The 20608-nt window shown below is 41.0% G+C and overlaps 1 protein-coding gene across 2 annotated transcripts in view; it reads right to left on the bottom strand.

The window, feature by feature from the left end:
• Positions 1-300: 300 nt before the first annotated feature.
• Positions 301-20608, bottom strand: part of LOC124046434 (piggyBac transposable element-derived protein 4-like) — a 36765-nt gene continuing 16457 nt past the window's right edge. The window contains exons 1-4 of one of the 2 annotated variants that reach the window (XM_046366790.1): positions 14406-14676; positions 10133-10585; positions 1199-3439; positions 301-1059 (exon numbers count right to left, since the gene is read on the bottom strand). In XM_046366790.1, coding sequence (XP_046222746.1) covers positions 740-1059; positions 1199-3439; positions 10133-10585; positions 14406-14571 — 3180 coding nt within the window. In that variant the 5' untranslated portion in view covers positions 14572-14676 and the 3' untranslated portion in view covers positions 301-739. Of the gene's footprint in view, positions 1060-1198; positions 3440-10132; positions 10586-14405; positions 14677-20608 lie in introns of those variants that run through there. The other variant, XM_046366792.1, reaches the window with a different exon arrangement.

Genomic DNA, 20608 nt, shown 5'->3' with positions numbered 1-20608 from the left:
TCAACTGTAGCACAAGATATGCATGTATGGAGCAATATGTATTCTGTCTATTCCTTTATAACTGCCGACATGCGAGGTACTAATTGCATAACCTTTATGGTGTTATACTCAATTGTGCTTATGTACATTCTTCCATTAGTTCTGTAAAAAACTGCTAATCACGTCAGAGAAGTATAAGCTTGTGTTGTACCCTTTTGAAGATGCCCTCATGACCAGGCCTGTGTATTTATTTGGCCAGTTAAACATATCTCTGCCCTGCCCCCTTGTGGAGCTATTGAGTTACTGGTGCATTTATACATGTCATGTTGTAAATGCAGTTTATTATTCTTATTGCAGTGTAATGTTACTTCATTGTAATGTTGTTTTATTGCTAACTCCTGATATTCTACTGTAATTACTAATCATTCATCTATATTATTTACTTTCAGAAACAAACAACATTGAACGTAATTTGCCAACATCACTGGAAGTGGAGTTGCTGACATCTTTGTTCATGAAGAGTGAGGCTAGCTTTTGTATTCTAACAACATATTCTTTGAACATACACTTCTTTACAGTTTTACTGGAGGGAGAAATGAAAGAAAAACTATGACAACTGTCATTTCATTACAAACATGCCTAGCCCATAATTCAATATTCACGTAGCGGTTGAACAAAAACTGCATCCCCACCCCTAAAGTCATTGTATCATGGCAGGTCACCTTTCAATTCAGTCAGTCAGTAATTGCTGCAGATGTGCTCAATAGTGCTTGAGCGTATGGTACTCCCCAAAGCACGGCGCAACACACAGGGGTATGTCACAAGGTACACACATGTACTTTGTCAACTTCCTCTGCTTCCTCCTCCTGGTGCTGGAAAGGCAGACTTTGCAGTGCCTCCGTGTACGACTACCTTGTGCAGCAGTTTGAGGTACATTTGAGGGAAAATGCCGGGCATTGAGGCGTAAGGGATTGTCTGCAGCAGGACGGCCCCCAGTGGGTGGACGCCGAGGGGTGTGGTGCTCCTCCAGCAGCTCTCTCATGAGGTTCTCTCTGTACTTTTGGTAGGTAATCACCTCACCTATGGGGGCGATAAAGAGGGAGAATGAAGGAGTGGGTAGGTGAGAGATATTGTCAATATAATTGCATAATGGAACAATGTGACTTGTATGTGAACTGTATGTAACATTTTAAAAAACCTTGTTCATTAATTATCTCACCTGATAGCTGGCGGTGAACTATGTGGCCATTGAGGACAGCAGTGTCGATCAGTTGGAAAAATATCTTCTTATACCACTTGGTGGTTTTCCAGGCGCATGCCACAAAGCGGTTTATCATGTATGCCTTATTCACTGCCCCCATTTTGCGGTTATAGTCAAGCACACAGTCTGGTTTGATGTGTCTCTCTCCCGTCAGGTGGTCAAACTTCCCTGTGGCCGACATGGTTGCTGTATGGACAGTGGAGAGGACATGGATGTCTCGTTTGTCATGCCACTTTACTGCCAGCTGCTGACCGTTCTCCTTGAACTCCACCTCCCCCCTCTGCATCTTCCTGCTTCCAAATGACGGCATCCCCTTCCTGCTTGATTGGACTGTGCCACAGGCCCCTGTGCTGTTGGAGAACAGATGCTGGAAGAGTGTTGGACTGCTGTACCAATTGTCCACATACAAAGTGTGGCCCCTCCCGAGATGAGGAGCCAGCATGGTCATCACCACGGACCCGGACACCCCAAGCCCCTCATAATGTTGGACGTCAGTGGTGGACCCTGTGTAAACTAGAATGTCCTGGACAAATCCTGTCTTCACGTCGCACAAAAAAAAGAACTTCACCCCAAACCTGTGCCTTTTGGAGGGAATGTACTGACGAAATGCCAGCCTACCCTTCCATAACATCAAGTACTCGTCAATGCACAAGTCCTTGTATGGCATAAAGACCTGACTGAATGCAGATGTCAGGCTGGTAAGAACAGTTCTTATTTTGTGTAAGGGGTCATTTAGGTTGGCAGTAGCATTGTTGACGAAATGCAGGCATCGCAGCAGGACTAGGAAGCGATCTTGGGAAAAGAGGGTGGCAAAGAAGGGAGTTGCAAACATAGGATCTGTGCTCCAGTAATCCCTTAGAGAGTTCTTCTTCACTATTCCCATGAGAAGGACTGTCACTAGGAAGGTATACATTTCACTAATTGTGGTTGTCACCCATTTAGCGAGTTTCCCCCTCACTCCTGGCTCTCTCTTCTCCTGTAGCTCCAAGGCATAGCGATTAGTCTCCTCCACTATGTCTCCCACCAGCTTCTCTGTCAGAAACAGCTTGAAGCACTCTGCTGGAGAGGGAGTTGGCAAGGGGCTTTTTACTCCAGACTGGGACTCATCAAAGCCAACAGCAAGGCCAGGAGGGGTGAAATGGCTGGTGGCCTTCCAGCTTCCACAGACCTCCTGTACTTCACCCACTGTTGGTCTGCCTCCATCACCACCAGCATCTTCAGAGGGACCTGGGACTTTGTCGATGGTCAAGGGGTCCTCAGATTCAGGGTTCTCAATGCCCATGAGGTTTGGCGGCAGCTCCTTACTGTCACTGTCAGAATCTGATTCATCTGTTTCATACTCAGACTCATTGTCAGAATTGACAAAAATGTCCAGAATTTCCACATTTGTGAGTTGCTTGAGACTGACGATTTTACCGCAGTCAACACAGCTAAATGGTTCCTCTCCCGTGTGACTCCTCATGTGCCTGGACAGAAATGTTGTTTCTTTGAAGGTCTTGCCACACACAGGGCAGGTGCAGGGTTTTCCACCTTGACAGAGTCGGACATGGGTCTTCAGTTCACAAGTGGAGTTGTAGCGTTTTTTGCAAAACTGACATTCGCCGAGTCTCTTCTTGGCGAGAGTCAAATGATTCTGCAAGTCTGGTTTCAGAGCAAACTTTTTACCACAGTCATGGCAGCGGTGTTTTTTTTTAGACATGTTGCTAAGTTTGGAATAATGTTCCCCCATTGATAGGTTTGGATCCAATAGTGGGCTAGGATGCAATTTTGGGCTGCTGTCAAGTCCTACTGGGTCGCAGTTTTCGGCTGAGCTGTGGCTGGAGCCATTGTTTTGATAATCTGGAGGGTCACAGGGAATTTTGAAATCCTTTATGTGAGTCACTGTTACAAAAGGTGTGAGCTCCACTGATTTAGTGTCACTCTCTCTATTCGCCACAGTCTGGGTTTGGGGAAGAGTCCAGCCCTGAAGTGGATCCTCCTGATCACATTCACTTTTCACACAGGGAGGAGGGAATATGGAGTCTTCGGCATCAAAGAGCTGCTCTTTCTCCTGATTGGTCCCCAGTTCCTCCTGTTCCTCTTTAATCTGTGTGGGCCCTGGGTCCTCCTGCTGCAGACTGGGGATCCACTCCTGCTCACAGCGCTGCTGCTCAGAGGGAACCTCCTCTTCAGAAACAGCAAGAGAGAGCTGCAGGGAGTCTGGATGAAAGGAGTGGAGGAGCAGAAGTTATCTATACTGAACAAAAAACTAAAATGCAATATGCAACAACTTCTCATTTCTAAGAAATCAGTCAGAAATTAGGCCCTAATCTATGGATTTCACATGACTGGGAATAGAGATATGCATCTGTTGGTCACAGATACTCTATTTTTCAAAAGTAGGGGAGCGGATCAGAAAACCAGTAAGTATTTGGTGTGACTACCATTTGCCTCATGCAGAGGGAAACATTTCCTTTGCATACAGCTGGTCAGACGGTTTATTGTGGAATGTTGTCCCCCTCCTCTTCAATAGCTTGGCGAAGTTGCTGTATATAGGCAATATGCTGTCGTACACACAATCAATTGTTTCTAGATAGAGCGTTTCACACTTGACCAAATCACCATCCTCAGCTAGTCAAAGGGGACCTTTATGGCTCCAATGTAGCATTTGAGTCTGAAGGGCATCATAAGGACGAACTATCCGGAGAATCGTCAGAGGAAGTTCTAAAATAATATTATGCAACATTTGTCAAAAGACAAAATGTGACAATTCTGTCCAAACAAGAGAAAGTACTGGCACTTTTGTGCTACTTTTATCTATTCATGGTGAAAGTAAAAAAATGACTTCTTAAAAGGACCTGCCCAGAGGAAGTTGTCGGCACTATTTCAACATAATTTCCTGTCCTAGAGAGAAGGATGGGTAGTTATACATATTCACAAATTGTGGTTGGGAATTTCCGCGCAGAGTTGATAAACATCAACAAAAGGGCCAGCATCCCGGAGTTGCCTCTTCACTGTTGACGTTGAGACTGGTGTTATGCGGGTACTATTTAATGAAGCTGCCCGTTGAAGACTTGTGAGGCATCTGTTTCTCAAACTAGACACTCAAATGTACTTGTCCTCTTGCTCAGTTGTGCACCGGGGCCTCCCACTCCTCTTTCTATTCTGGTTAGAACCAGTTTGCTCTGTTCTGTGACGGGAGTAGTACACAGCGTTGTACCAGATCTTCAGTTTCTTGGCAATTTCTCACATGGAATAGCCTTCATTTCTCACAAAAATAATAGACTGACGAGTTTCAGAAGAAAGTTCTTTGTTTCTGGCCATTTTGAGCCTGTAATCGAACCCACAAATGCTGATGCTCCAGATACTCAACTAGTCTAAAGAAGGCCAGTTTTATTGCTTCTTTAAATCAGAACAACAGTTTTCAGCTGTGTCAACATAATTGCAAATAGGTTTTCTAACGATCATTTAGCCTTTTAAAAATGATCAACTTGGATTAGCTAATGCAATGTGCCATTGGAACACAGGACTGATGGTTGCTGATAATGGGCCTATGTACGACTATGTAGATATTCCATAAAAAAAATCTGCCGTTTCCAGCTACAATAGTCATTTACAACATTAACAATGTCTACACTGTATTTCTGATAAATATTTTGTTATTTTAATGGACATTTTTTTGTGCTTTTCTTTCAAAAACAAGGACATTTCTAAGTGACCCCAAACGTTTGAACGGTAGTGTACATATAGACCCAGTTAAAAGTTAGGACACCTACTCATTCAAGGGTTTTTCTTTATTAAAAAAAAACATTTTCTACATTGTAGAATTATTATTGAAGACATCAAAACTATGAAATAACATATGAACTCATGTAGTCACCAAAAAAGTGTTACTCAAAAATATATTTTATGTTGGAGATTCTTCAAAAGTAGCCACATTAAGGCAAAGGCCTTGATGACAGCTTTGCACACTTTTGGCATTCTCAACCAGCTTCACATGGAATGCTTTTCCAACAGTCTTGAAGAAGTTCCCACATATGCTGAGTACTTGTTGGCTGCTTTTCCTTCACTCTACAGTCCAACTCATCCCAAACCATGTCAATTGGGTTGAGATTAGTTGATTGTGGAGGCCAGGTCATCTGATGCAACACTCCATCACTCTCCTTCTTGGTCAAATAGCCCTTACACAGCCTGGAGGTGTGTTTTGGGTCATTATCATGTTAAAAAACAAATGATAGTCCCACTAAGCGCAAACCAGATCGGATGGCGTAACGCTGCAGAATGCTGTGGTCGCCTTGCTGGTTAAGTGTGCCTTGAATTCTAAATAAATCACAGACAGTGTCACCAGCAAAGCGACATCATACCTCCTCCTCCATGCTTCACGGTGGGAACCACACATGCGGAGATCATCCGTTCACGTCTTACAAAGACTCGGCGGTTGGAGTCAAAAATCTCAAATTTGGACTCATCAGACCAAAGGACATATGTCCATCGATCTAATGTTCATTTCTGGTGTTTCTTGTCTCAAGATAGTCTATTTTTATTATTGGTGTCCTTTAGTAGTGGTTTCTTTGGAGCAATTCAACCATGAAGGCCTGATTCAAGTAGTCTCCTCTGAACAGTTGATGTTGAGATGTATTTGAAGCATTTATTTGGGTTGCAATTTCTGGGGCTGGTAACTCTAATGAACTTATCCTCTGCAGCAGAGGTAAATCTGGGTCTTCATTTGATGTGGCAGTCCTCATGAGAGCCAGTTTCATCATAGCACTTGATGGTTTTTGCAACTGCAGTTAACTGACCTTCATTGACTGACCTTCATGTCTTAAAAGGTAATGATGGACTGTCGTTTCTCTTTGCTTATTTGAGCTGTTCTTGCCATAATATGGACTTGGTTCTTCTACCAAATAGGGCTACCCTCTGTATATCCCCCCTACCTTGTTACAACTCAACTGATTGGCTCAAGCGCATTAAGAAGGAAAGCAATCCCACAAATTAACTTTTGACAAGGCACAGCTGTTAATTGAAATGCATTCCAGGTGACTACCTCATGAAGCTGGTTGAAATAATGCCAAGTGTGTGCAAAGCTGTCATCAAGGCATTGATGGGTGTTCTGTGTGCAAGGAGTTTTGAATATTTGTTTTATTTCCTGTGACTTTGAAGAATCTCGCACTTTGAAGAATCTCAAATATACAATATATTTTGATTTGTTTAACACTTTTGGTGACTACATGGTTCCATGCGTGTTATTTCATAATTATGATGTCTTCACTTATTCTACAATGTAAAAAAATAGTAAAATAAAGAAAAACTCTTGAATGAGTAAGTGTGTCCAAACTTTTGACTGGTACCGTATATATAAAAATATCGATAACTATTGAAAGATAGCCGATATGCGTTTTTCTACAATGTAATGGACACGGTGCAACCTTTGGTAGGTAGGCTGCTGGCAGGCTTCGGCACAGCAAATTCAAGTCAGCCTGTGCTCATGGTTCTCACAGGGGAAGTGATATGATAGGCTATAATGACTTTGCTCATGATCATGCATGCTGCAAATGACATGTAACTAAGTTCCTTGAAAGCTGTGGAACGTGCAGTGAAGCAAAACTTGAGTGGTCAAAACCATTCATCTTGGGGAGCATATAACACAATTATACCATTCGTAAAATTAATCACATATTTATTTTTAATACAAACCAGCTACAAAAATAATTGAAAATGGACAATTTATCCAATCGATTATGATCATTTTGGAGGTGCAAAAACATGTCCTGCTGAAAAGAAGGTAGACGACATCCGCTCATCATTCACTCTGCCTATTGAGTCCACTGGTCCCACTCGCATAGAACTACACTATGCCTTGACCTCTTTCTCACCTCCCTCTCCAAATAAAATCCTGCAAGTAGTGAAGTCTGGCCGCCCGACAACCTGCCCACTCGACCCTGACACCCCATCTCCGGAGACCTTCTCCCATTCCTCAATTCCCTCATTCCTGACCACTGGCTGCGTCCCCTCGGAGTTCAAATCACCGGAGTCACTCCCCTCAAGAAACCAAAACTCGACTCATCTGACGTCAAAAACTAGAGACCTGTATCCCTCCTTTCTTCTCCAAAACACTTGAGCGTGATGTCTCTGATCAACTCTCGTTCTCTTTCATAACAATCTTCTTGACCATAACCAGTCAGGCTTCAAGACGGGTCACTCAACCGAGACCCGCTCTCCTCTGTGTCAGAGGCTCTCTGCACTGCCAACGCTGACTCTCTTTCCTCTGTTCTCAACCTCCTAGATCTATCCACTGCCTTCGACACTGTGAACTGTGATCAGATTCTCCTCTCCACACTGGGCGTCTCAGGCTCTCCGCCCTCTCTCTATACACCAAGTCACTCAGCTCCGTCATATCCTCACATGGTCTCTCCTATCATTGCTATGCGGATGACACTCTACTACCCCCCCCGGACACCCAGGTGGTGACACGCATCTCTGCATGCCTGGCAGATATCTCAGCTTGGATGTTGACTCCCGCCTTACTTACTATACCTGTGATATGTGGTTGTCCCACCTAGCCATCTTAAGACACATGCTATAACTGTAAGTCACTCTGGATAAGAGCGTCTGCTAAATGACTCAAATCTAAATAAAACCCAGTCCTGAAACAAAACGTAGGCTGACATTTTTACATCATATCGTAGGAAAAGACACCGCATTCACATGGATTTGCACAAAGTGGGTAGTTCTGATGTGACTTTAAACCCTAGTACAGTGCCTTCAGAAAGTATTCATACCCCTTGACTTATTCCACATTTTGTTGTGTTACAGCCGGAATTGAACATTGATTCAATGTATTTATTTTCTTCACCCCTCTACACACACAATACCCCATAATGACAAAGTGAATACAAGTTGACATTTTTGCAAATGAGACACAGAAATATCTAATTGAATAAGTATTCACGACAATCAGAGTCAATATATGTTAGAATCACCTTTGGCAGCGATTACAGCGGTGAGTCTTTCTGAGTAAGTCTCAACGTTTTGCACACCTGGATTGCCCATTATTCTCCTAAATATTCTTCAAGCTCTGTCAAATTGATTGGTGATCACTGATCTACAACCATTTTCAGGTCTTGCCATAGATTTTCAAGACGATTTAAGTCAAAACTAGGCCACTCAGGAACATTCAACATCATCTTGGTAAGCAACTCCAGTGTATATTTGACATTGTGTTTTAGGTTATTGTCCTGCTGAAAGGTGAATTTGTCCCCAAGTGTCTGTTGGAAAGCAGACTGAACCAGGTTTTCCTCTAGGATTTTGCTAGGGAATAGCTCCCTAGGCCTTGCCGATGACAAGCATACCCATAACATGATGCAGCCACCATCATGTTTGAAAATATGAAGAGTGGTACTCAGTGATGTGTTTTCCCTAAACATAACACTAACACTTTATTTAGGACAAAGGTAATTTCTTTGCTCCATTTTTTGCAGTTTTACTTTAGTGCCTTATTGCAAACAGGATCCACGTTTTGGAATATTATTTTATTCTGTACAGGCTTCCTGTGCTGCCATCCTGTTAGAAGGTAACAGATTATTTTATTACAATGGTTAAATTGGATTTTCATTGTGTTCAATGGTGTTATTTGCCCCCTAGTGGCGCTTTCTGGTACTTAGAAAGACAACGCAAACGGGAAGTTCAGAATTGGTTTTGCACGCATAGAAGCAGCTACAGACAACGCTACGGTGCAGATCTTTCAATGTAGTTATTTCTTGTCACGCTTCAGCCTTGGAAAAATATTTGTTTGTAAGTTCGATTCAAGCATTTAGCTAATGATGATAATCTTGTTATTGATAGAGTTTCTTACATATCAATGTTGGTTGCATTTACTCACAAATTGCAATGCCTTTTGTGTATGTCGTTAGCTGTATTACTTTGCTCATGCGTCATGCAAACGAATTGTAAAATATACAATACTGTAGTTTTGTTACTGTTTCTAGTGTAATATGCTTTGTTATTCTACATAGATGGTTATACATTATTAGAGTAATGAAAGGAGCAATTACCATATGGTTAACAATTAGCTATATGGTTTGGCATCATGCCAGATGCATGGTACCTTAGCACGTGCTTTGTATTATGCAACTTCAAATGTTTAATGTACAGCTACAGTATGTCGGTGTGAATTGAACACTAAAGTATATTCTTTTCTGTATTTTGCAGTTTCACAACATAAACGTTTTCAATATTCATTCAAGAAAAGTCACGCCTTGGGAGTTTTATTGAAGACTTAGTTGTTAGCTATCTGTCTAGTTTTGCATGGGAACGCAACTCAAGGGCAGAATACTTCCTTCTTTTCGCTCTTATTTAGGCTAGTATTGTATAGTACCTCAAATGTTGTTGATACATCCTCAGTTCTATCACAGCCATTCAACTCTAAAATATTATTGCACAAAGAGAGTCCATGCAACTTATGTGACTTGTTCAGTGTGGGATTTGTTTTACTCCTGAACTTATTTAGGCTTGCCATAAAGGGGTTGAATACTTATTGACATTTCAGCTATTCATTTTTTATTAATTTGTAAAAATGTCTAAACATAAATCCACTTTGACATTATGGGGTATTGTGTCAAGGCCTGTGACAACCTCAATGTAATCCATTTATAATTCAGGCTGTAACACAACAAAAAGTAAAAGGGTGTGAATACTTTATGAAGGCACTGTATATCATACCTTGACTCAAACGATGACTTATTGACTTAAAATCGTTGCATAACATCACGGGTAAGCTTTGGCGATCGTCTTTCAAAAGTGGATTTCTACTGGTGTGGGTGTTGAACATTTTTGAAATGGTGATCACTGAAAGCCTAAACAGTTTTATCAATTGAGTAGAACTGTAGTTAGATATTAGTAGGTATATATACGTACCTATTCTACATAGTTTTATCTCCGGTGTGATTCGCAGCAGTCTCCGGAGACGATCATTCTCCTCCAGGTACTCCGCTATCATTTTCTCAAATGCCCTGAAAATCTCCACAGCAGCAGATGCCTTTAAACGCTCATTTAAAAACACACGAAACGACTCTAGTTTAGACATTTTCAGTCGACTGAGAGTTGGGTATTCAGCTAGTTTGGCTTTGTGAAGTGGGTCCTCCTGATCAAGTTCACTTTTCACATAAGGAGGAGTGAATACGGAATCTTTTGTATCAAAGAGCCCTTGAAGCTGCTCTTCCTCCTGACTGGTCCTGAGTTCCTCCTGTTCCTCTTTAATCTGCGTGGGCTCTGGATCCTGCTGCCCCTGACTGGGGCTCCACTCCTGCTCACAGTGCTGCTGCTCAGAGGGAACCCCCTCTTCAGAGACAGAAAGAGAGAGCTGCAGGTCTGGAGGGAAGGAGAGGGTTAGAAGAGGTTTAAGCTATATACCACAGAATTAAATAGAAGAATTATACATGTGAATTTTAGCTCTATGACCTACATAACAGTGGCCTCGAACAAATCACAAATGGGACAAATCACTCGCTCAAACTAATTTAGATCTACTATTGAATAATAAGGCGATTGAGCAACTTGAGGAGACTAAACTCCTGGGTGTCACCCTAGATAGCAAGCTGTCATACTCAAAACATAGACTCAATGGTTGCAAAAATGGGAAGACGTCTGTCCATGACAGTGCGCTGCTCTGCCTTCTTGACATCTCAGTCTAGCAGACAGGTCCTACAGGCCCTAGATTTGTCGCACCTGGACTACCGCCCAGCTGTGTGGTCATCTGCGGCAAAGAGGGACATACAGTACCAGTCAAAAGTTTGTACACACCCACTCATTCAATGATTTCTTTATGTTTACTATTTTCTACACTATGAAATAACACATATGGAATCATGCAGTAACCAAAAGTGTTAAACAAATTAGTAAAAAATATAAATAAATGTATATATGAGATTCTTCAAAGTAGCCACACTTTGCCTTGATGACAGCTGTGAACACTCTTGGCATTCTCTCAACCAGTTTCATGACAGTCTTGAAGGAGTTCCCACATATGCTAAGCACTTCTTGGCTGCTTTTCCTTCACTCGGCAGTCCAACTCATCCCAAACCATCTCAATTGGGTTGAGGTCGGGTAATTGTGGAGGCCAGGTCATCTGATGCAGCACTCCATCACTCTCCTTCTTGGCCCTTACACAGCCTGGATATGTGTGGGGTCATTGTCCTGTTGAAAAACAAATGATAGTCCCACTAAGCGCAAACCAGATGGGATGGCATATCACTGCAGAATGCTGTGGCAGCCATGCTGGTTAAGTATGCCTTGAATTCTAAATAAATCCCAGATAGTGTCACCAGCAACGCACGCCTACACCATCACACCTCCTCCTCCATGCTTCACAGTGGGAACCACAAATGGAGCTCAACGTTCACCTACTCTACGTCTAACAAAGACACAGTGGCCGGAACCAAAAATCTCAAATTTGGACTCATCCGACCAAAGGTCAGATTTTCACCGGTCTAATGTCCATTACTCGTGTTTCTTGGCCCAAGCAAGTCTCTCCTTCCTAGTGGTGTCCTTTAGTAGTGGCTTCTGTGCAGCAATTCAACCATGAAGGCCTGATTTGCGTTGTCTCCTCTGAACAGTTGATGTTGCGATGTGTTTGTTAGTTGAACTCAAAGCATTTATTTGGGCTGCAATTTCTGAGGCTATTAACTCAAATGAACTTATCCTCTGCAGAAGCGGTAATTCTGGGTCTTCCTTTCGTGTGGTGGTCCTCATGAGAGACAGTTTCATTAAAGCGCTTGATGGTTTTTGTGCGACTGCACTTAAAGAAACTTTAAAAGTTCTTGAAATTTTGCGAATTGACTGACCTTCATGTCTTGAGGTAATGATGGACTGTCGTTTCTCTTTGCTTATTTGAGCTGTTCTTGCCATAATATGGACTTGGACTTTTACCAAATAGGGCTCTTATGTATATCAACCCTACCTTGTCACAACACAACTGATTGTCTCAAATGCATTAAGGAAAGAAATGCCACTATTGAACTTTTAACAAGGCACACCTGTTAATTGAAATGCATTCCAGGTGACTACCTCATGAAGCTGGTTGAGTGAATGCCAAAAGCGTGCAAAACTGTCATCAAAACAAAGGGTGGCTACTTGAAGAAGCTAAAAAAAAATGTTTGGTTACTACATGATTCCATATGTATTCTCATAGTTTTGATGATTTCACTATTGTTCTACAATGTAGAAAATAGTTAAAAATAAAGAAAATCTCTGGAATGAGTAGGTGTGTCCAAACTTTTGACTGGTACTGTATGTATGACCGCTAGTGCCGGGCAATGAAGTTATCTACATCAACCCTTTACAGACAGAACGCAGCTATAGTAACATGTCGATTACGACAATGTATAACTTTTCAGACAATTTTTAAAAAGTGCTGCATCAGACAGTGGAATTCTGCTCCAGCGTAAAATTATCTGTATTTTATCTGTCCCTGACATCAAACATCGCTGATTGATGTGCTGCTGTGTTCTTTTTTTATGCACCACAGACAGCTTGCTGTGCTATGATCAGCTAATACAGGACTAGTAAAGGCTAATGACTTTTGGGAAGAAAAACCCCCCAGATTTTTCAGGGGGTGCTGCAAGACTCCTACTTCCCACAGCTATGTTGACAATAAGCTATATAATAATAATAATATAATATATGCCATTTAGCAGACGCTTTTATCCAAAGCGACTTACAGTCATGTGTGCATACATAAGCTACAACATCTTTCAACCAACCATACTTGGGGATACTTTCACTCATTCTCAATTTGGAAGGAACTGGTGTCTTAACTTTCCTGTTTCCAGTTGCAGGTGTAACTCTGATAACCAGAGAATATTCAGAAAAATATAAAAGCCCTGTTTTGCACCGAGTGTGATGTTCCCCTTGCCATTTTAGCTGCCCGACATCTCACAATACCCAAAATCTTTGCTGGGACTAGTCATTTCTAAGCTACACAGTGGTGGCCATATGTAGACCAAGATTTACACATATGCAAAAGGACTTTTCTCACTTGATGAAAGGGGTGGATTTCATACTTTTCTGAACATTCTCTGGCTATCGGAGTTACACCTGCAACTGGAAACACATATTTATAAGACATCAGTGCAAGTTGAGAATTAATGAAGTATCTCAAAGTAAAGGTAGGTTAACTTACCACACCACCCAAGCTGCAATGCATATGCAAGTAAAAATAAATATTTATTGGTCACACACATATTTAGCAGATGTTATTGGCTCCCGAGTGGCGCAGCGGTCTAAAGCACTGCATCTCAGTGCTTGAGGTGTCACTACAGACACCCTGGTTCGTATCCAGGCTGTATCACAACTGGCTGTGATTGGGAGTCCCATAGGGTGTCATACAATTGGCCCAGTGTCGTCCGGGTTTGGCTGGTGTAGGCAGTCATTGTAAATAAGAATTTGTTCTTTATTGACCTAGTTAAATAAAAGGTGAATTAAAAATAAATACATTTAAGTAAAGAGGTGTGTTCCGTTCAATTCATTGTTTGCTACGTTTTGTGATGGTTTGTACTGAGCAACACGTTTCCCCAAAACGGTGAGCACAATTCATTAACAACATTTGAGGTATGTTTGCTCCCATTGGGCGGCAAGGTGTGACCTAATCAATATGGGTGTGATCATTTCAAATCGCAAAACTCGTGCAACACACCATACACAATCGCCCTCTGGGGCACAATAATCACAGTTCTTCAACTCGGGTGTCATTACGCCGATTCTGTTGCAGAACGTTTCATAAACGGAAGCAAAGGTAACGAAACTGGGCGGGAATTTGACCTACCTGAATTTGTCAAATTGAATCGTTCATTTTCGTTGGGCTTTGCAACTGTTTGGACTAAATATTACGCCCAAATACCGTATTGTTTCAGTTGAATTCAACGTTGAACAATGTTCTGTCGTAATGAAAGCACCCCAGATTAAATTGCATATCGACCATTGCAGATCTAGTTATCATTTAAGCAGCCTTTAAACATGCCTGAATGCAACTGTACATTATTTAAAATCAGTTTTTCGTGACAAAACAATGTATGGTAAAAGTTACAGTAGATAACGTCTTTAACAATTGATATAGTGGTGATCACCGTTTGCCAAAACAGTTTATCAATTGAGTAGAACTATAGCTAGCCAGTAGCTCTACCGTTATACTAACCTATTCTATATAGTTTTATCTCCGGTGTGATCCGCAGCAGTCTCCGTAGACGATCATTCTCCTCCTGGTACTCCACTACCGTTTTCTCAGCTGCCCCGAAAATCTCCACAGCAGCCACCGTTAAACGCTCATTTAAAAATACACGAAACGACTTTAGTTTAGACATGTTTCTGTAGACTGAGAGTTAGGTACTTTTCAACGAGTGTGGCTTATTCCACGAGGAAAGTGGCCATAAAAATCAGCGTCTCGTCAGCAACACTAAACAAGTACTTCCGGGTCTAAATAAAAGTCCCCATGTAATAGTAGAAAAGTGTTTAAAAACCATAAATCTTTATTTATTATATATAAAACATATTTGTCTAAACATTAACAGTGATTCATGTAAGTAACATTTGCATTACTTTTTCAATTTAAAACATGTTTTAATGTCAAATAAATGCCCCAAATGTAAAACACTGAAATGCATATTGGCTTATAGAGCAGAAATTATTCTAGGTGGCGCAGTAAACGTATTGTAGGCAATACTCAGCGGGCTTTGTATAATGTATATATGGTGTCATTTCATGGTGCACTGAATAATACGGAGTCTTACTGGATTAATAAGGAGTGTTGCTGTTCTTTGAGTCCACCCATTCCATTGGCCACAATGTGAATCACTGTATGTGGAATACATTTCGGCTTACTCATAAAGCAAAAAATATTCTCAGACACCCAAGATATTGGGAATGAATACTACCACTAAGAGACAGAAAGTTGTGTTAGAGATTAATCAGCTGAGGAAATAGCAAGCTCTATGAAAACTGAATCAAATGAGCAGCATCGAAATAAGCGAGGATACACAGAAGTGTGTTTTGTCAGATGAGGCAAATTTTGGAGGGTTCAGGCATACCACTCCAAATAATGGTGTGCTTATATTGACTCGTGATGAATGGGAAGGACCATTTGCAGAGAAGTGGTAGGTATTTCAAAAAGTTCTTATGGTTAGGCCTAATTGCAGGAAACATTAAAGTGTCCAATTTACTGTGGAGGTTTTCAGCATTACACAAGTCAAACCCCCATGTACACATTTCTGTTGCTAAGAAAATAGGGAAGGTGTTGGCATGAGTACAGAAGGGGTTATGCAAGAACATGTATATCAGATTCATTGAAAATAATGGTGAACGCCATGAATGAATGCTATAATTGTCAAAAGAAGATCAATCTGCAATGATGTGATGAAGTGGTGTAACTTGCATATGCACTATGGTTCTCAGATTATTTGGTGTATTTCAGGAGCTAATATCCTGAACCCTGATCTTGCATATAAGGACATCCAGGACATACCAGGCTGTGTCTGAGGAAGGCCCGAAAAATGTCCAAAGATTGCAGCCACCCCAGCCGTGAACTGTTCTCCTGATACCGGAGCATTGGGTCTCGGACCAGCAGGCTCGAGGACTTCTTCTATCCCCAAGCTCTGAGACTTTTGAACAACCAAAGACTCCAGGCACTGAGACATTTAAACAGATAGGCAATGGATGCCCACCCTAACCCATGGTCCATCTGCACTGACTATCTGCAATTACTAAATGTATATAGCTTACTTTCTCGTGTTATTCTTATTTCTTGTGTGTTTAAAAATAACAAATCTACTTTATACATTTTGATATTGAATACTGCATTGTTGGGAAAGAGCTAGCAAGTAAGCATTTCACTGTATTTGTGCATGTGACAATAAAACTTTAAACTAATTTAAAACTTCTGTGTAACTGTTGATGATCAATATGAATAATTAACTTCATTGTGATATTTGTTATGAATAAAGCATGCTTTTTTGGACCAAATGTACTAACATCTTTCTTGACTTTTTGAATAAACATATTTTGTTGTATTTTTTACAAAGTTTCCAGAAGGAATGTTGATATGACAATACAGTGCCTTCGGAAAGTATTCAGACGCCTTGACTTTTTACACATTTTGTTACATTACAGCCTTATTCTAAAATGTATTAAATAAAATACTCAGCAATTTACACATAATACTCCATAATAACAAAAAGAAAAACGTTTTTTTTTATAAATTTCTAGCAAATGAATCAAAAACAAAAAAACAGAAATACCTTATTTACAGGAGTATTCAGACCCTTTGCTTTGAGACTCAAAATTGAGCTCAGATGCATCCTGTTTCCATTGGCCATCCTTCAGATGTTTCTACAACTTGATTGGAGTCCATCTGTGGTAAATTAAATTGATTGGACATGATTTGGAAAGGCACACATCTGTCTATATAAGGTCCCACAGTTGACAGTGCATGTCAGAGCAAAAACCAAGCCATGAGGTCAAATGAATTGTCCGTAGAGCTCTGATTATGTCGAGACACAGATCTGGGAAAGGCTACCAACTAAATTCTGCAGCATTGAAGGTACCCAAGAACACAGATGCCTCCGTCATTCTTAAATGGAAGAAGTTTGGAACCACCAAGACTCTTTCTAGAGCTGGCCGCCTGGCCAATCTGAACAATCAGGGAAGAAGGGCCTTGGTCATGGAGGTGACCAAGAACCCAATGGTCACTTTGACAGAGCTCTAGAGTTCCACGGTGGAGATGGGAGAAACTTCCAGAAGGACAAGCATCTCTGCAGCACTCCACCAATCAGGCCTTTCTGGTAGGATGGCCAGACGGAAACAACTCCTCCGTAAAAGGCACATGACAGCCCGCATGGAGTTTGCCAAAAGGCACCTAAAGACTCAGACCGTAAGAAACAAGATTCACCTAGTCTGATGAAACCAAGATTAAACTCTTTGGCCTGAATGCCAAGCGTCACATCTGGAGGAAACCTGGCACCATCCCTACAGTGAAGGATGGTGGTGGCAGCATCATGCTGTGGGGATGTTTTTCAGCGGCAGGGAGACTAGTCAGGATCAAGGCAATGATGAACGGAGCAAAGTACAGAGAGATCCTTTATGAAACCCTGCTCCAGAGTGCTCAGGACCTCAGACTAGGGCAAAGGTTCACCTTCCAAGAGGACAACGACACTAAGCACACAGCCAAGACAACGCGGGAGTGGCTTTGGGACAAGTCTCTGAATATCCTTGAGTGGCCCAGCCAGAGCCTGGATTTGAACCTGATCGAACATCTCTGGAGAGACCTGAAAATAGCTGTGCAGCAACACTCCCCATCCAACCTCACGGAAATTGAGAGGATCTGCAGAAAAGAATGGGAGATACTCCCAAAATACAGGTGTGTCAAGCTTGTAGCGTCATACCCAAGAAGAATCGATGCTGTAATCACGTCCAAAGGTGCTTCAACAAAGTACTGAGTAAAGGGTCTGAATACTTATGTAAATTTGATATTTCAGTTTTACATTTTTCTAGAAATTAGTAACATTTTTCAAAACCTGTTTTTGCTTTGTCATCATGGGGAAAAAATATTTAATACATTTTAGAATAAGGCTGTAATGTAACAAAATCTGGAAAAAGTCAAGTGGTCTGAATAGTTTCCGAAGGCACTGTATATGCGTCCTATGACACAGTGCTATATTTGAAACGTATAGTGTCCAGGCACCCAATTTTAAGCTTTTTGACCACAGTAAAAGTTCAGCAACACTTCCTGTGACTTAGTTTTTTGTCCAAACTCACCCTATTTGGTCTTTTCAACCCTAGTTTAGCTAAGACAAGTACCGATAGTAGACAGTCCTAAACAGTGTATTGTGTTGGGGGCTATGGAGGGAGTGGAATAAAAAGCCAGCAACAGTCCATATGACACAGTCCCCCTCCAAAACGAAATATATTTGGTTACTAGAGACTTCTGTTGAGACAGGTAGCAACATTTTCCTCTACAGTCCAATATGTATTCCATATGCAGTTAACTGCATTGGCGGCTATTATCCAAAAATACATCTCAAGTAAAGTGGAAATACATTTAAACCGTCATAGCATCTGTAAGAACCAAGAAACACTTCTAAACATAGCACCAGTCATTTACATAACATACAATGGCATATTCAAAACAGCCATTTCTTAATGAGCTCCACCTTATATTACTTATCTTATATAGAGTAGTAATTATCTTTAGTTAAAATTTTCCCTAATGTAGTTATAATCGTGTAATATAATTTTAACATTATGCACTATGACAATGCAAAGCTGCAAAACATTTGATTATATAATGTTGATTTCGTGTCACACACATAGCATTTTACCCCAGACCTTTATTTTGAAGGCAAAATCGGAAAACCGGAAGTCTTAATGCTGCTGCTGGGACGCTAATAAAAACAAACCCGCTCGCAAATTCACTTCCGCATTGTCTTCTTCTTGTATTTTATTAGCGGGTGGGGAGCCCATAAACACAACACAGCGGCCCAATGTGTATGGGTTTTTACTACAAGGTACGGACCAGAGATACTGTAACTAAACTGGGGCTGCGTTCAGTACATAAAAACACAACGTTCAATTATGTTCCCTATGATGCACAGTTCAGTGGAGAGGCTGTCATGAGGTTGAAGGCATTTTACTTTACACACATTCTGACATTTATTGTTGAGGATCGTCAGGCAGGCAGATTGTCACCGAGTGACAAATATATATATATATATATATGCAGCTCTGTAGAAGTATGCAGTCAGATGTCTCTTTTGTTTGCAGTTACTATTAACACATTGTTTTTCGATTAAAAAGCCTGACTTAATGCATCAACAGTCACAGTACTGTGGAAACTATTTTTATGGCTTTGTTTTTTTATTAATATGAATCAGTAAGTAAAACAAATAATTAAGTTGAGTTGTTTTGGAATAAATTCATATTTGGAAATCGACCCTGTGAATGGTATTTGACTGGTCAGCTCATTCAGCATCTTCATGGATGATATCGCCACGCAGAGTACACAGAGCCGCACAGATTCAAAGTATTTTGTCCATTTTAGATGAGAGGTTGATTGGCACTGTCTGTGAGATGATTCTAAACCGTTTGAGCCTTTGAATTACGCGTTCCACATGAAGGCATTGACTGCCTTCTGGCAAATAAGTCAAGGCGAGCTAGTCCCATTATGCAGTATAAAAATATACTTGTCTGTCCATTTCTCTTGGAACTTTCTGCATTCTTCTTGAATCGACCTTATTCTTCTCTTAGCCACCGAAGTCACGTTAGCTAGCCTCATTTCCCTGCCGCAATCTTCCTGTTTTTCCTGGTTATCCGATAGTTGCTCGTTCATAGCGGACACGTTGTTCTTCAGCTCTTCCCCCTAATTTTAATTGTCAATAGATTTACGTTATTTTTTAAAACAATAAATCGATCCATGTCTACCAGACTGTAAAATTAGCTAGTAGCAAACTGATGTGTTGATCGATGTAACTGAGCAGTTGCGTTCTATTTCGGCAAACTTTCTGTTTAACAGCTGCGCTATACGGCCATCTATCTGCGGTCCAGGGAGCAATAGACATAGCCAATGAAGTGATTCAGGCCTGCATTAAACACATTGAATTTAAATTGTATAATTCATGTGTTATGGATGGAAACTAGGAAAATTACCGAGAGCCGCAAATGAAGGGCTGGCGAGCCGCAATGAGTACCACTGGCCTATGTTAATACAAAGCTATTCAATTGTAGCTATTATTCCATTAGCACTATTGTCATTGTTATCATTACATGCTCTCCTAGTACAGTTGCTACATTCTATAGCTGAGTGGTCACCAACGGGTCAAAACATTCATAGTCGATCACCAAACATTTTTGTAGAAAAGCCAACGATAAAGACTTGCGCTACTTAAAAAATAAATTGTGTCGCGCAGTTGATGGTAGGTGCACTTGATTCAGAAGCCCTGCGTAGACAAAGTGTTCCAATTTCAACCTTTTAATTTGTCTGAAAAACCTAACTAACTGTCTGGCAGACCAGGATATATGTGGCTAAATCGAGTGTCTACTTACTGGCCAATCGGATAGCTCAAATCCACGTGCCTGCAGCTTCCAGTGTAGTTTGATATTAGTTTACATTAGATTCCATAACTTTTAAAAACCATGACCAGAGAGACTGTCAAATAATACCGCAAGGAGCTGGTATTTTTATGAGTGTTTAATTTTTTATTCAGCACTGTCAACACTGTTTTTATTCAACACTATTACAAAACAGAAAACGTGCTTCTCCATAATACCACTTGTACTGCAGCTGAAATTAATTAGTAGCCAAGTGTATCAATAGCCCTGCGTTTTTATTATTAGCAGTGTGTATTTTAATAT

This window comes from Oncorhynchus gorbuscha, linkage group LG10 (genome assembly GCF_021184085.1).
Source record: "Oncorhynchus gorbuscha isolate QuinsamMale2020 ecotype Even-year linkage group LG10, OgorEven_v1.0, whole genome shotgun sequence".
Classification (NCBI taxonomy): Eukaryota; Metazoa; Chordata; class Actinopteri; order Salmoniformes; family Salmonidae; genus Oncorhynchus; species Oncorhynchus gorbuscha.
This window is presented reverse-complemented; position numbering and strand designations above follow the sequence as displayed.